Genomic DNA, 15,443 nt, shown 5'->3' on the forward strand with positions numbered 1-15,443 from the left:
TTTCGAGAATCAGTGGGGGTTTAATCAAATGTTTTGGGATGTATGTTTGAACTGTGGTGATAAACGATGATATATACTACCGGTCAAGACAGAATACCAGCTGAGATCAGTTGCATTGTTTTTTGGTCGGCGTCACGCGACCAGCCGTGTGTGTGTGTGTGTGTGTGTGTGTGTGATATTGAAGAGAGCGTCTTGAAGCGTGAAGGCTACCGTAGCTGTAATGTTACATACTGTACTCTGAACTGCGTGGTGCGATATGTGATCTCAACGTTAGACGGGAGAAACTCCCACACATTGGAGCTTTAATATGGATAAATACTGTATTGATGAAGTGACTTGATTGAAAAACTTGTCCCGTTACGTCTTATTTAAGCACACACGTGAGGTTTACTTTACTAAATCTGGAGGCAACAACTTATGAAGTTTTGAGAAAGAAATGTGTTTTTAGGAAATGTAATCTGAAGCAAAAACTTGAGGAAAAGAGATTAAATGAAGGGATTTAATTAGGCCAACAAGTGTTCTGGGATGTATGTTTGTAACTGTGGTGATAAATAATAATATGTAATAAAGACGTTATGCCCAAATGCATTTGAAGCTGGATGATTTGTAGTAATAAGATGTCCTCAAAGATTGGTCACAGAAACTGTCTACGAAAGACGCAAAAGATGTTTGACAAAACTCCTACTCAAAGAGATATGACATTTCCTTTCAGACATTTATTTACTACTTTAATCATATATAACCTAAAGACTTCAGTAAACTCATTTCAAGCATTGAAACAATTTGTACAACACACACACACACACACACACACACACATGCAGAGAGACACAGAGACACATCATATGTTAAAGGACAAAACGAACCTAAGGGTTATTAAGAGATGTGTACCTACTCTGTCGCTCTCTGGGACGTTTTCTTGCTAATGGAATGAGTTTGGAGCTTTAACGAGGCTACCGCGGCTGTGGGGGGGGGCGGCTGTGGCTGTGGCTGAGGTGGTACAGCGGTCGCCGACCAATCGGAAGGTCGGTGGTTCGATCCCTGGCCCTGCAGTCTCATGTTGAAGTGTCCCTGGGCAAGACACTGAACCCTGAATATCTCCCGATGCTGCGCCTTCGGAGTGTAAATGTGTGTGAATGTTTACCTGGACCTCGGCCACAGTGTATGAAAGTGTGTGAATGGTTCCTGTACTATGTTAAAGACATATCAGTCAAGACAGTCAGTGCGACTAGAGAAGCACTATATAAATACAGTACATTTACCGCGGACCGCTGGTTAGCTTACAATGCTAGTATTTGGGGCATGGGGACACTCAAATCTCTATTTACTACCACTAAAAAGGCTCAAAATATCACCAACGTGGAATCAACTAGTCATGACTGGTTTCCAAGATGGCTCCCGCAAGTAAACATGAACGCGACTGTCTTTATAATCTCTTTTTAATAAACTATCTGTACACTTACAACGCTGTCAATGCTTCGGTCCACATTTAGGGACCCTAACTATGCTAACGTTAAAGTGTGGTGATATTTTGAGCCTTTTTAGTGGTAGTAAATAGAGATTTGAGTGTCCCCATGCCCCAAATACTAGCATGCGTTAGCCCGAAAGCTAACCGGCTTGCTCTAGCCACACAGCGCTGCACCCAGCACCACTACCGCCCTCTTGAGGCAAAATAGTGTTGTGCAGCTCACAGGAGTAGCCATGTTTGTAGTCTTTGATCAATCAACAAGCATTTTACAGTAACAAAAAGGTATCCAAAGTGCTTCACATCAGAAACCAAGACTAACACACATCATATAACATATCATACAATAAAAAGAGACACACATACGTAGAAATAGGAGAGGGAAATTGTCACACCACTACTACGTATTGAGTATATGAGTTTAGACCTAGAAAGCGCTACGTCTAGACTACATTTTGACACCCCCTCCTCCTCACACTCTCACACTCATACAGACACAGACGTGTCTCCTCACATCACATGCTGGTTTCTTTTGCCTTTGTTTTGTTGTTTAAAAAAAGCATATTGGTTTTAATTGATCAAATGATTATTGATTGGCTGTCTACCATATTATAAATAGGAGTTGTCTGATTATTTGTGTACTTATTGTAGTAATTGCTGGTTGAACACAGGTCAGATGCTTGAATTCAGCCTTCCCTTTGTTCCTTCTGAATATACCAGATAAATTAATCAAATGAATCGGTATTTTAAAGGGAACACCACCGAAATGAGACCGTTTCAGTTTGATTATTGGTCCCTGACTTCCAGGGTGGTGCCCTGTTTTGATTGGTTGTCATTTTGGTGGAGTTATGAATACACATATTCATAACTTTTGATTAATATTGATAAAACGTCTTTGATAATTTGCCAATAATTGGGTCTGTACACCTACGAATTCCCAACACCGGCGTCACGTGACCATCGTGTGCATAACTTTTCGTACAATATCATATGAACCCGTTCATGAGAAGGAATGCAAAGCTAGACTGTGATTGGACAGCTGGTGTTTTGGAAAGGGTTTAGGGAACCGTCAATGGAATAGAAATGGATTTATTTGAAACAGGGACAATGCACAAATAAACATTTAACATGTTAAACAAGAGAATATGTCTTGGACCAGGTTATAGCAGCAATTGCTAATTTCCACCTGTAGTCCCAATGGTCCAACACACTGAGGATCTGTTCTGGGCGTCAGCGGGGGAACTGGAGGTCCAGCAGCGTGAAGTCCTGATCGATGGGGACGCTGTTTTCATCGCATAGGAAGTGGCTGCGGACCGTGATGGCGAAGGTTTTCCTCGGGAGGGAGAGGAGGGTCTGGATCCGCTCGGCTGCCAGCTGGACGTGCTTCACCTCCGAACCTGGAGCTGAGAGACACACATGTTGACAAACTCACTCACTGTTTGGTCTCATTGTTTCTGAAATGAAACTGGCTGAAGTGAAAGTTTAAGATGAAAACACGGAGTCACCAGTTAGTTTTGTTAGTTCCTAACCCTTTAAAACACCACACACTTATGATTAGTTAGTGTTTAATGCATCATACTGAGTGGTTCATCATTAACAAATGATTAGTTAAGCATTGATAATCATTTGTGAAGCATTGGCATAGCATACAGTAACTAATCATTAGCGGTGAATTAGTTAATCAGTAACTACTCATTAACTACACAGTTGTTCCTCATTCGTTACTCAGTAACTACCTCCATTTTTGTGTACCTTAATACCTTAAATGTGTTCAGCTGCTGCCCCGTCCACAGCAGGACATTGCTTAGCTTCTGACTACGGAGAAGTAGCTCATTCAACCACACGTTACAACATCTGAACTGTCCCTTTAAGATGAAACTCTTCAGCTGCCTGACAAAGCTCCACACCTTACATTACATCATCTGAGACAAACAGGAAACCAGCTTGTTCCTGGTGAGTCGTCAGTGAGAAGAGACGCACCGACAGACAGACGGTAAGATCGACCTTTTATTACAAAGCTGTGACTTTAACTGAGGGAGGACAGTTACAGGAAGGAGCTCGAAAGTACTGAAGAAGTGAAATACTTGAACTGTAATCTGCTGCAGACTGAAAAAACACGTAGAGACTCAAAGTGAAAGTAACTGAGGAAACTTTCTGCAGCAGGGAGGGGCACACAGGAAACGGTTGACTTCTGGGCTTCCTGCCAGAAATCTCTTAGACAAAGATGTATAGATAGCCACTGTTTTACAATCATGACATGCATGACTTAACCTCTGCTTTCTCATCTTACACATCAGACTCCACCAAGATGGCGGCCATTTCAGTATTTACTCACTGACGTTGTGGAAACACAATAAGCACGGAAACTAAATGCACACTTCCTGCATTACTTCAAATACTAAGCTACTCCTTTAGTAAACTAGTATTCACATGAAATAAAACAATAAAACATTGAGACCATTCAAGACTGGTTGTTATGGACTCGTCACTAGGCTTCCTCAGTCATTGTATATTTTAGCGTCTAGGTAAAGCTGCCGAAGCTGAACATTATCCAAAACTCCATTTCTCAGACGAGCGTCATTTTGGGAGCTTGCGTGCTACCACTCCTTCCTTCTTAAATGCCTTGAAAAGTCTGTCATTTGCACAATTTCACAAATGACCACCGTTTTTCCTTCTCGTCTTTCACAAGCTGCAGGAAAATGTTCTCCATTGACGCCGACCCGTCGTCCAGTATAATCCACTGCTTGCCTGTTCGTCTATATATTAAAACTGGTATCCCATATTCGGGATTCAGTATGCAGTCCCGGAACCATTCTTTTTTTGATTGTTTGTCTTTCGAAAAATGACGCAAACGGTTGAAAGGCCAAATCCATATCCAAGACACCACATGGCTTGTCTTCATAGGGTACCAGCAACTCCTCCAACACGCTCTGGACTCCTTGTAATTTTGGAGCGTCAATATTATCTATAAAAAAATCTATTTTCTTTGATGTTTTCCTCACCCGACAGGGTCTGGAGTGAAACGTTTAGGTTTTTGTGCTTCCAGCAAGCGGTCCGTATTTTCATCCTCAGCTCGTTGTTCACAATAGGCCTACCTGTGATCGTGGGGGTTAGGGTCAGGTGTGGTGCATCATGGGGGTGGTGTCACGTCTAGTCCCTGTGTCAAGTCTCTTTGTTTAGTTGGTTTCATGTTTTCTGTTGGTTTTCCCATTTCCTGTTTTAATTTGAAGTCTGTCTTTTCTTCCTAGTCTTGTCTGATTTACTTCCTGTCTTTTGGTTTTCCCGCCCTTGTGATTGTCTGATGTTTTTCACCTGTTCCCCAGCCCTAGTGTCACCTGTCCCTCATTTTCTCATTACCCTAAGTCCCTGTGCTTTCTGTGTCTGTTGTTGGTGGATTGTCATTTGTCTTTCGTTACTCGTCGTCAGTCCTCTGTGCTTTTTGTTCTCCTGGATTTTTCCTCGTTTCTTTCCGTGTTCCTGTGTTTTTGGTTCTGCTCACCTGCCCTGCTTACATTTGTAAGTCTCTTTGAGTTCTTATTAAATTACTGTTATTTGAAACTGCTGCACTCTCCTCGCCTTCCTGCATTTGGGTCCAAGCCCACAACCCTGACAGGTGGGGGATGGTGCGATTTTTGTTGGGACAGACCCATCTGCTAGCGATGGGGGGCCGAGACTGAGAGCTACATGGCAAAATATGCACCAAACAAGTCACTTTGAAATTGGCTCGCCCCCCCAGACTAAAAAACGTTGGGTGACCCTCCCCTCAACAAAGAATAAAAGGCATGACCCTCCCCTATTTTCCTCTGGTGGTCCATTCCATAAATACAGAACAGTCCCTTAATTAAGTTTAGGAAAAGATAGTGGTTTGGGTTCAAATAAACCCTTCTGGCAGAAAGCCCTGAAGGCAAACCTCTCCCGTATGGAGGGAGAAACACAACTGACTTCCTGTTTTAACGTCTGCTGTTTCTGCTGTTTTCAGCTGCTCTCAGAGACAACATGGCTTCTATATCAGAGGAGGATTTCTGCTGTTCGGTCTGTCATGAAGTCTTTAGAGATCCTGTTGTTCTGTCATGTAGTCACAGCTTCTGTAAAGACTGTCTGAAGAGCTGGTGGACAGAGAAACCAACACAGGAGTGTCCAGTTTGTAAGAGAAGATCTTCAAAGCCAGAACCACCTCGTAACCTGGAGTTAAAGAAGCTGTGTGAGAGTTTCTTACAGCAGAGAGATCAGAGAGCTTCAGAGGCTCTCTGCAGTCTGCACTCTGAGAAACTCAAACTCTTCTGTCTGGACCATCAGCAGCCAGTGTGTGTCGTCTGTCTACATTCAGAAAAACACTCCAACCACATAATCAGACCCATCGATGAAGCTGCACGACAACACAAGAAGGAACTCCAGGAAACTCTGGAGCCCTTAAAGAAGAAGATGAAGGTTTTTGAACGAGTTAAAGTGGAGTGTGATCAAACAACAGAACACCTGAAGGTCCAGGCCCGACGCACAGAGACGCAGATTAAGGATCAGTTTAAGAAGCTTCACCAGTTTCTAGAAGAGGAAGAGGAGGCCAGGATGGCTGCACTGAGGGAGGAAGAGGAGCAGAAGAGTCAGAGGATGAAGGAGAAGATGGAGGCTCTGAGCAGAGAGATAGCAGCTCTTTCAGACACAGTCAGAGCCACAGAGGAGGAGCTGAGAGCTGAAGACGTCTCATTCCTGATCAACTACAAGGCTGCAGTGGAAAGAGTCCAGCAGCGCCCCCTGCTGGATGATCCACAGCTGCTCTCAGGAGCTCTGATAGACGAGGCCAAACACCTGGGCAACCTGAGCTTCAACATCTGGAACAAGATGAAGGACATGGTCTCCTACACTCCTCTGATTCTGGACCCAAACACTGCTTATCCAAAACTCATCCTGTCTGAAGATCTGACCAGTGTGAGACTAGGAGGAGAGAGACAGAAGCTTCCTGATAATCCAGAGAGGCTTGATTATCACTTCTTTGTCCTGGGCTCTGAGGGCTTTAACTCAGGGACTCACAGCTGGGACGTCGAGGTTGGAGACAGTACATACTGGCTACTAGGTGTGTTAGCAGAGTCTGTCCAGAGGAAGGGAGGCATACGGTCTGGATTAAGGTTCTGTATAGGTGAATACTCAGCGTGGTCTCCACCAGCTCTACGCACTGATCTCCCGTTTAAAGAAGCAGCTCCAGAGGGTCAGAGTGACTCTGGACTGGAACAGAGGAAAGCTGTCGTTCTCTGACCCTGATACTAACACACACATACACACCTTCACACACACTTTCACTGACAGGCTGTTTCCATACTTTAGGCCTGGGGATAAAGTCCCACTGAAGATATCACCACTGAAGGTCTGTGTGACAAAACAACAGGTCTGATAGTCTTTAGTTTGAAGGTGGTGATAATAAAAGTAAACAACAGTTCACTTCTTAACAGTGAAGTAAAAACTGATTCCAGCAGTACAGGAGTCAGCTGAATAAAACAACTAAAGGTTTTAAGAAGCTAAAACATAAAAAGGTTCTTAAAGAGAGAGCAATAATAACGTAGTTTTGTGTGAGGCTAAACTATTATTTCATAAACAGCTGAAACAATGATAGGATTATTTTATCGTCACACAACTGTTCTGATAATCGATTGACAGTTTTGGTCGTTTTTAAAGTAATAATGCTGTGATAATTGTGATGATCTCCTGCTTTTCTCTGTTTTATATTATTATAAACTGAATATTTTGAGGGTTTAGACTGACAACAAGACAATTAAAGACGTCATCTTGGGCTCTGTGACATGTGAGGGATATCACGCACACAGAAGTATGGACCCACAGATACACAACTCAGGTACGTAGAATGCCAAAAGTTTATTAACAGACTAAATAAACTTAGAAGCACAGTGTCCAATTTGGCAGGCAAAAGGGAAATCCAAAATACAGGCAGTGGTCAAAATCCAGGGAAACAACCAAGCTCAGAATACAGGACACCAGGGAAAGGCTTGAAGGCTGAACACAAAGGAAGCAGACGATCTCGCACTGGGGTAAGGGGAAGACTGAACTGAAATACACAAGACAGGGGAGACAATGACACTCAGGTGCAACACATTAGGGCGGGGACATGTAATCACAATGGCGGGAAAAATGACAAACAGGAAGTAAAACAAGAAACACTAAGGGGAACAGAAACCTTCAAAATAAAACCGGAAATGGAAAGAACAACAAAAATGAGAACCAAACTAAAAACGATAACTTGACACAGAAGCGGGCATGACAATGGACACTTTTCTTGACATTTTCTACGTTAAACTGCTAACTGATTTTGTCTCTTGCTAAGCTAATGTGTCTCCATTTTAGGACTTTGTTGTTTTTCTGTTTAAAAGTGTCCAACCGAGGAGAAACAAAGACATGAATGAATAATGTGTCAGTGGTGTAATGTGCTCAGAAACCTTCCAATGTATCCTGTAAAAGCCTCAAAGCTAAACTAGTCACATCCTGCGTCTCAATAAACCGGTCAGTCCTCCAGAGTTCACTTTGTCTCTGGTCATTTTCTTCCAACATTTAGAACAGAAAAAGCATAATTAATTTGCGTTTAATCACAAGTTAACTACAGACAATTGGCTGATTGACAGCCCTAATTATCACTATTTCTGTTTGTATAATCATGCTGTGATTTGATACTGTATTGTCTGTAACTGTTACGTGTTGTACGTCTGAGACTTTGTTTAATGTGCAGCTGCTGTCTCTTGAACTCCTGCTTCAGTTTAATTTCGTAGGAAAACATACGTTTTGGTGTGCATGAAGTTTCGTAGGATATCATACGGACCCGTTCATGAGAATGTGTTGAAAGATTTCATGCGCAAATGCATTTAAAGCTGTGTAATATGGATAAATACTGTATTGATGAAGTGACTTGATTGAAAAACTTGTCCCGTTACGTCTTATTTAAGCACACATGTGAGGTTTACTTTACTAAATCTGGAGGCAACAACTTATGAAGTTTTGAGAAAGAAATGTGTTTTTAGGAAATGTAATCTGAAGCAAAAACTTGAGGAAAAGAGATTAAATGAAGGGATTTAATTAGGCCAACAAGTGTTCTGGGATGTATGTTTGTAACTGTGGTGATAAATAATAATATGTAATAAAGACGTTATGCCCAAATGCATTTGAAGCTGGATGATTTGTAGTAATCCGAACCTGGAGCTGAGAGACACACGTTGACAAAAATGCAGAAAAAGGTGTAAAAAAAGTTGGAAAACAGCATCATAAACGTTGAAAAAAGTCACAAAAACATCCAAAGAAAGTCACAAAAATGTCACGAAAAGTAAAAAAGTGTTGACATGGCTGTCCTGTGGGACTGTGTGGCTGACTGTGAGAGCGACAGCGCGGCTGCGATGGAGGAGCGGTCTGTTTCCACTCTGCTAGCTGTAGCAGGACTGAGCGTGGTGGACAGCGGACTGGACTCTGAACTTCAGGCCTGAGTTTGGATTTCCATTCCTACTATCTCACCAGTAAGGTCTTTCCCTCCTGTGGATTTGGAGGATCGTGTCGGAGACATGCTTTTAGACTGAGCTCAAACAGGTACTGGGTTGTGCACAACTAAATACAGAGACTATTTCTGCAGCAAAACTTAAAATGTGGTTTCTGGCCAGAACATATGTTGTTGACGAATGTATTTTGGGGTGGGAAAAGGAAGTGGAATATGCAGTGTTGGACATTTTCAATAATACTATTTTCTTGAAAGGAGTTACTGTGTGTTTGTGTTTTCATTCTCTGTGTGAAGTCAATAATCATCTACAGCCAAAGACAAATTAGTATCAAGTGTCAGTGCATTTGATATCTATCTTATCTTCATCCCTGGAACCAGGACATTACTAGTATGTAGTAAGTAGTGAAGTAGTGATAGGCGTTAGAAGCGTAGGGTTCGGTTTGCTGGAAAAAAACTAAGTCAAAAAGCCCAATATTGAGCCAATCAGAAGCCCAATCCTGGATTCAGTGCATCCCTGGTGGTGAATCACAGTTAATCAGTAACTACCCATTAACTACACAGTTGTTCCTCAGTCGTTACTCAGTGACTACCTACATTTTTGTGTACCTTAAACTGGTATAGATGTCTTTAGGTGTGTAAAGTGTGTTCAGCTGCTGCCCCGTCCACAGCAGGACATTGCTTAGCTTCTGACTACGGAGAAGTAGCTCATTCAACCACACGTTACAACATCTGAACTGTCCCTTTAAGATGAAACTCTTCAGCTGCCTGACAAAGCTCCACGCCTTACATTACATCATCTGAGACAAACAGGAAACCAGCTTGTTCCTGGTGAGTCGTCAGTGAGAAGAGACGCAGCGACAGACAGACGGTAAGATCGACCTTTTATTACAAAGCTGTGACTTTAACTGAGGGAGGACAGTTACAGGAAGGAGCTCGAAAGTACTGAAGAAGTGAAATACTTGAACTGTAATCTGCTGCAGACTGAAAAAACACGTAGAGACTCAAAGTGAAAGTAACTGAGGAAACTTTCTGCAGCAGGGAGGGGAACACAGGAAACGGCTGACTTCTGGGCTTCCTGCCAGAAATCTCTTAGACAACAACACTACTTAGTAGAGGTGGTAGTTAATAGTGGTTTGGGTCAGGGACGTCACTAGGATTTAAAGACAGGGGGGGCTTAGCCCCCAGGGTATTTGTAACTTGCGTTTGCAAAATCTTTGCACTCACATCTTTTGTTACTGTATTAGAGATGGTCTGATACCATTTTTACTTTCTGATACCTGAACTTGCGTATCGGCCGATACCGAGTACTGATCTGATACCAGTGTGTCATATACTTTATCATGTTTTAACAGCTGTATACTACTATCTCTGTATAGATATGATGTATAACAGCTGTATACTACTATCCCTGTATGGATGATATGATGTATAACAGTTGTATACTACTATCTCTGTATAGATATGATGTATAACAGCTGTATACTACTATCTCTGTATAGATGATATGATGTATAACAGCTGTATACTACTATCCCTGTATGGATGATATGATGTATAACAGCTGTATACTACTATCCCTGTATGGATGATATGATGTATAACAGTTGTATACTACTATCTCTGTATAGATGATATGATGTATAACAGCTGTATACTACTATCCCTGTATAGATGATATGATGTATAACAGCTGTATACTACTATCTCTGTATGGATGATATGATGTATAACAGCTGTATACTACTATCTCTGTATGGATGATATGATGTATAACAGCTGTATACTACTATCTCTGTATAGATGATATGATGTATAACAGCTGTATACTACTATCCCTGTATAGATGATATGATGTATAACAGCTGTATACTACTATCCCTGTATAGATGATATGATGTATAACAGCTGTATACTACTATCCCTGTATAGATGATATGATGTATAACAGCTGTATACTACTATCCCTGTATAGATGATATGATGTATAACAGCTGTATACTACTATCCCTGTATGGATGATATGATGTATAACAGCTGTATACTACTATCCCTGTATGGATGATATGATGTATAACAGCTGTATACTACTATCCCTGTATAGATGATATGATGTATAACAGCTGTATACTACTATCCCTGTATGGATGATATGATGTATAACAGCTGTATACTACTATCCCTGTATGGATGATATGATGTATAACAGCTGTATACTACTATCTCTGTATAGATGATATGATGTATAACAGCTGTATACTACTATCCCTGTATAGATGATATGATGTATAACAGCTGTATACTACTATCTCTGTATAGATGATATGATGTATAACAGCTGTATACTACTATCCCTGTATAGATGATATGATGTATAACAGCTGTATACTACTATCTCTGTATAGATGATATGATGTATAACAGCTGTATACTACTATCTCTGTATGGATGATATGATGTATAACAGCTGTATACTACTATCCCTGTATAGATGATATGATGTATAACAGCTGTATACTACTATCCCTGTATGGATGATATGATGTATAACAGCTGTATACTACTATCTCTGTATAGATGATATGATGTATAACAGCTGTATACTACTATCTCTGTATAGATGATATGATGTATAACAGCTGTATACTACTATCTCTGTATAGATATGATGTATAACAGCTGTATACTACTATCCCTGTATGGATGATATGATGTATAACAGTTGTATACTACTATCTCTGTATAGATATGATGTATAACAGCTGTATACTACTATCCCTGTATAGATGATATGATGTATAACAGCTGTATACTACTATCTCTGTATAGATGATATGATGTATAACAGCTGTATACTACTATCCCTGTATAGATGATATGATGTATAACAGCTGTATACTACTATCTCTGTATAGATGATATGATGTATAACAGCTGTATACTACTATCCCTGTATAGATGATATGATGTATAACAGCTGTATACTACTATCCCTGTATGGATGATATGATGTATAACAGCTGTATACTACTATCCCTGTATGGATGATATGATGTATAACAGCTGTATACTACTATCTCTGTATAGATGATATGATGTATAACAGCTGTATACTACTATCTCTGTATAGATGATATGATGTATAACAGCTGTATACTACTATCTCTATAAGATAAGTTGTCCAAAGAATGTTATTTAATTACTGTAACTGCGCTGTGATTGGTCCAATCAGAGTGTAATGTCTCCGTGTAGTTTGGCTTGCATACAGTTTAACCCAAGAACCAGAATTTTAAGGTCATAGTGAAATGTGACAACACAAGTTTCAGCGTTTCTCAATTAAAGATGATTTATTCTGCCAAATGATGTATACAATGTATGCTATGAATCAACAATTATTGATATTGATAAAGCTATTGATAAGGATCCTATTAACGTTGTTACCGTCTTAATATAATAACCTGATGTGTATCTGTGGGCATATGCTCATGTTTAGTAAGAAAGCTCGCACTGACCAAGTGCTGCACATAGCACATTAACCACAGAATAATAACAAAAACATAACAGAAATACACTGACAGATCAGTGATTTAAGCTAGGAAGACATCAATAGACAAACACCTAATTACAGACATAGCAGGGTAAGACAATTAAAACACGAGGGGGGGGGGGCAGACCAATGTAAATAGGTGAGTTTTGATCCTGGTTTATTGTAATTGAAGGGGCATTTCTGATGTCAGGTGGCAGTTGGTTCCACAGCTGAGGGCCAGCAACAGAAATAAGCTCCGTCACCTTTTTGCCTTTTTCCTTAAACCTAGCCGACATTTAGGCAACATCTACATATTTACAGTATTTCATGTATCACAGCCAATGAATGCAGAAAGTTGAGGCAGAATATAGCTAGCATATATAATAAATATCATGAAATACTTTAGTTTAGGCTATACCTTAGTGCCCAGACCTGCCAACAAATGCTTATTGTTAGAAGAAAACCAAACAACCCTTAGACCTGTAGACCACTACTGACCTCAATCACACCGGCTCCCTCAGAACCAACTGCTGCCAATCTCCTGCTTCTCTTTCTCTCTGCTGAAATACCTTGGAATATCCATCTGCTCAATGGATTGAAGGCTACACCGGTACAATAGCATTAACAGGGACCCTATGACATTTAGTTTTCACTGAAAACAACATTCTATGGGGACTGATATTGTTTTAGACTACTATAGAGATAGGCTATATTATTGGCAATGAATAAAGAGCTGTGCATAGCTTGCTAGGTTAACTATTTCTTGTATTTCACTTGTTCACTCTAGCTAAACTACTGGGGGGGGGGGTTGTGTGTGTGTGTGTGTGTGTGTGTGTGTGTGTGTGTGCAGTAGCGAGTTCAGACCAAAGAGTAGCGACGAGACGAGATGAATCCTCCAGTTACTTGCAACTCTCCGGTCTGCAACGCTCTGAAAGCTGCCAGTTCACACCAATGCATCGAGACGGTGCATCATCTCGATAGCACGACGACTCTTTGTACTTCTGTCTAACTTCTGACTTTTCGGCTATTTTGTAGCTGGATTGGATATATATCATTTGTTGCGTCTAAATGATGATGATGAATGGGGATACGGTTAGTGATAATGAGATGCTTGATACAGTTGCAGAATCTTTGATTCTCTGCTTTGTTTTAATGCCGCTTGGCTCTCTTCAGTAGCCAACTCTCTACCTCGCTTGTCCACATGCCGTTACCGTGCACGTGGACGCTCGTTGAGCCTCTAACCGCCATTTCGACCAGCTGACAGTTGTAAAATAGAATTAAAATAGACACACTACATACTGTGAAGGAAGATTTATTCACCGTAGTTAGTGATACGGAGTGCACGGTAAAAGAAAAAATCTAATTATTATTGTTGTTCTTATTATTTAGGGGGGCTTAGGAACCTTTTAGGGTAGCTTCAGCATCCCTAAAATAGGCCTAACGACGTCCCTGGTTTGGGTTCAAATAAACCCTTCTGGCAGAAAGCCCTGAAGGCAAACCTCTCCCGTATGGAGGGGGAGAAACACAACTGACTTCCTGTTTTAACGTCTGCTGTTTCTGCTGTTTTCAGCTGCTCTCAGAGACAAAATGGCCTCTTTGTCAGAGGAGGATTTCTGCTGTTCGGTCTGTCATGAAGTCTTTAGAGATCCTGTTGTTCTGTCATGTAGTCACAGCTTCTGTAAAGACTGTCTGAAGAGCTGGTGGACAGAGAAACCAACACAGGAGTGTCCAGTTTGTAAGAGAAGATCTTCAAGGCCAGAACCACCTCGTAACCTGGAGTTAAACCTTGAAGCTGTGTGAGAGTTTCTTACAGCAGAGAGATCAGAGAGCTTCAGAGGCTCTCTGCAGTCTGCACTCTGAGAAACTCAAACTCTTCTGTCTGGACCATCAGCAGCCAGTGTGTGTCGTCTGTCTACATTCAGAAAAACACTCCAACCACATAATCAGACCCATCGATGAAGCTGCACGACAACACAAGAAGGAACTCCAGGAAACTCTGGAGCCCTTAAAGAAGAAGATGAAGGTTTTTGAACGAGTTAAAGAAGAGTTTGATCTAACAGCAGAACACATGAAGGTCCAGGCCCGACGCACAGAGACACAGATTAAGGATCAGTTTAAGAAGCTTCACCAGTTTCTAGAAGAGGAAGAGGAGGCCAGGATGGCTGCACTGAGGGAGGAAGAGGAGCAGAAGAGTCAGAGGATGAAGGAGAAGATGGAGGCTCTGAGCAGAGAGATAGCAGCTCTTTCAGACACAGTCAGAGCCACAGAGGAGGAGCTGAGAGCTGAAGACGCCTCATTCCTGATCAACTACAAGGCTGCAGTGGAAAGAGTCCAGCAGCGCCCCCTGCTGGATGATCCACAGCTGCTCTCAGGAGCTCTGATAGACGAGGCCAAACACCTGGGCAACCTGAGCTTCAACATCTGGAACAAGATGAAGGACATGGTCTCCTACACTCCTCTGATTCTGGACCCAAACACTGCTTATCCAAAACTCATCCTGTCTGAAGATCTGACCAGTGTGAGACTAGGAGGAGAGAGACAGAAGCTTCCTGATAATCCAGAGAGGTTTGATGGTTACCGCTTTGTCCTGGGCTCTGAGGGCTTTAACTCAGGGACTCACAGCTGGGACGTCAAGGTTGGAGACAGTACAGACTGGATGCTGGGTGTGTTAGCAGAGTCTGTCCAGAGGAAGGGAGTCATACGGTCTGGATTATGGAGAATAGGGTTCTTCAGATGTAAATACTCAGCGTGGTCTCCACCAGCTTCAGATGCTGATCTCCCGTTTAAGAAGCAGCTCCAGAGGATCAGAGTAACTCTGGACTGGAACAGAGGAAAGCTGTCGTTCTCTGATCCTGATACTAACACACACATACACACCTTCACACACACTTTCACTGACAGGCTGTTTCCATACTTTAGGCCTGGGGATAAAGTCCCACTGAAGATATCACCACTGAAGGTCTGTGTGACAAAAC

The 15,443-nt window shown here is 41.6% G+C and overlaps 1 protein-coding gene and 2 pseudogenes across 6 annotated transcripts in view; 2 read left to right on the plus strand and 1 right to left on the minus strand.

The window, feature by feature from the left end:
• The window catches only part of shld2 (shieldin complex subunit 2), a 36,206-nt gene continuing 20,763 nt past the window's right edge, over nucleotides 1–15,443 (minus strand). For 2 of the 4 annotated variants that reach the window (XM_078281576.1, XM_078281572.1), the window contains exon 13: nucleotides 1–2,868. In XM_078281576.1, coding sequence (XP_078137702.1) covers nucleotides 2,696–2,868 — 173 coding nt within the window. In that variant the 3' untranslated portion in view covers nucleotides 1–2,695. Of the gene's footprint in view, nucleotides 2,869–7,312; nucleotides 7,518–8,606; nucleotides 8,660–15,443 lie in introns of those variants that run through there. The other 2 variants (XM_078281573.1, XM_078281575.1) reach the window with 2 other exon arrangements.
• On the plus strand, nucleotides 3,370–8,621 carry LOC144537728 (nuclear factor 7, brain-like; annotated as a pseudogene). The gene is made up of 2 exons (XR_013503877.1): nucleotides 3,370–3,458; nucleotides 5,445–8,621. The product of XR_013503877.1 is annotated as a nuclear factor 7, brain-like (transcript).
• The window catches only part of LOC144537727 (E3 ubiquitin-protein ligase TRIM39-like), a 6,183-nt pseudogene continuing 479 nt past the window's right edge, over nucleotides 9,740–15,443 (plus strand). Inside the window, exons 1-2 of the transcript XR_013503876.1 lie at nucleotides 9,740–9,813; nucleotides 14,039–15,443. The exon at nucleotides 14,039–15,443 is cut by the window's right edge and continues 479 nt beyond it. The product of XR_013503876.1 is annotated as an E3 ubiquitin-protein ligase TRIM39-like (transcript). The remainder of the gene's footprint in view (nucleotides 9,814–14,038) is intronic.

The sequence above is a fragment of the Sander vitreus genome, chromosome 23 (genome assembly GCF_031162955.1).
Source record: "Sander vitreus isolate 19-12246 chromosome 23, sanVit1, whole genome shotgun sequence".
Classification (NCBI taxonomy): Eukaryota; Metazoa; Chordata; class Actinopteri; order Perciformes; family Percidae; genus Sander; species Sander vitreus.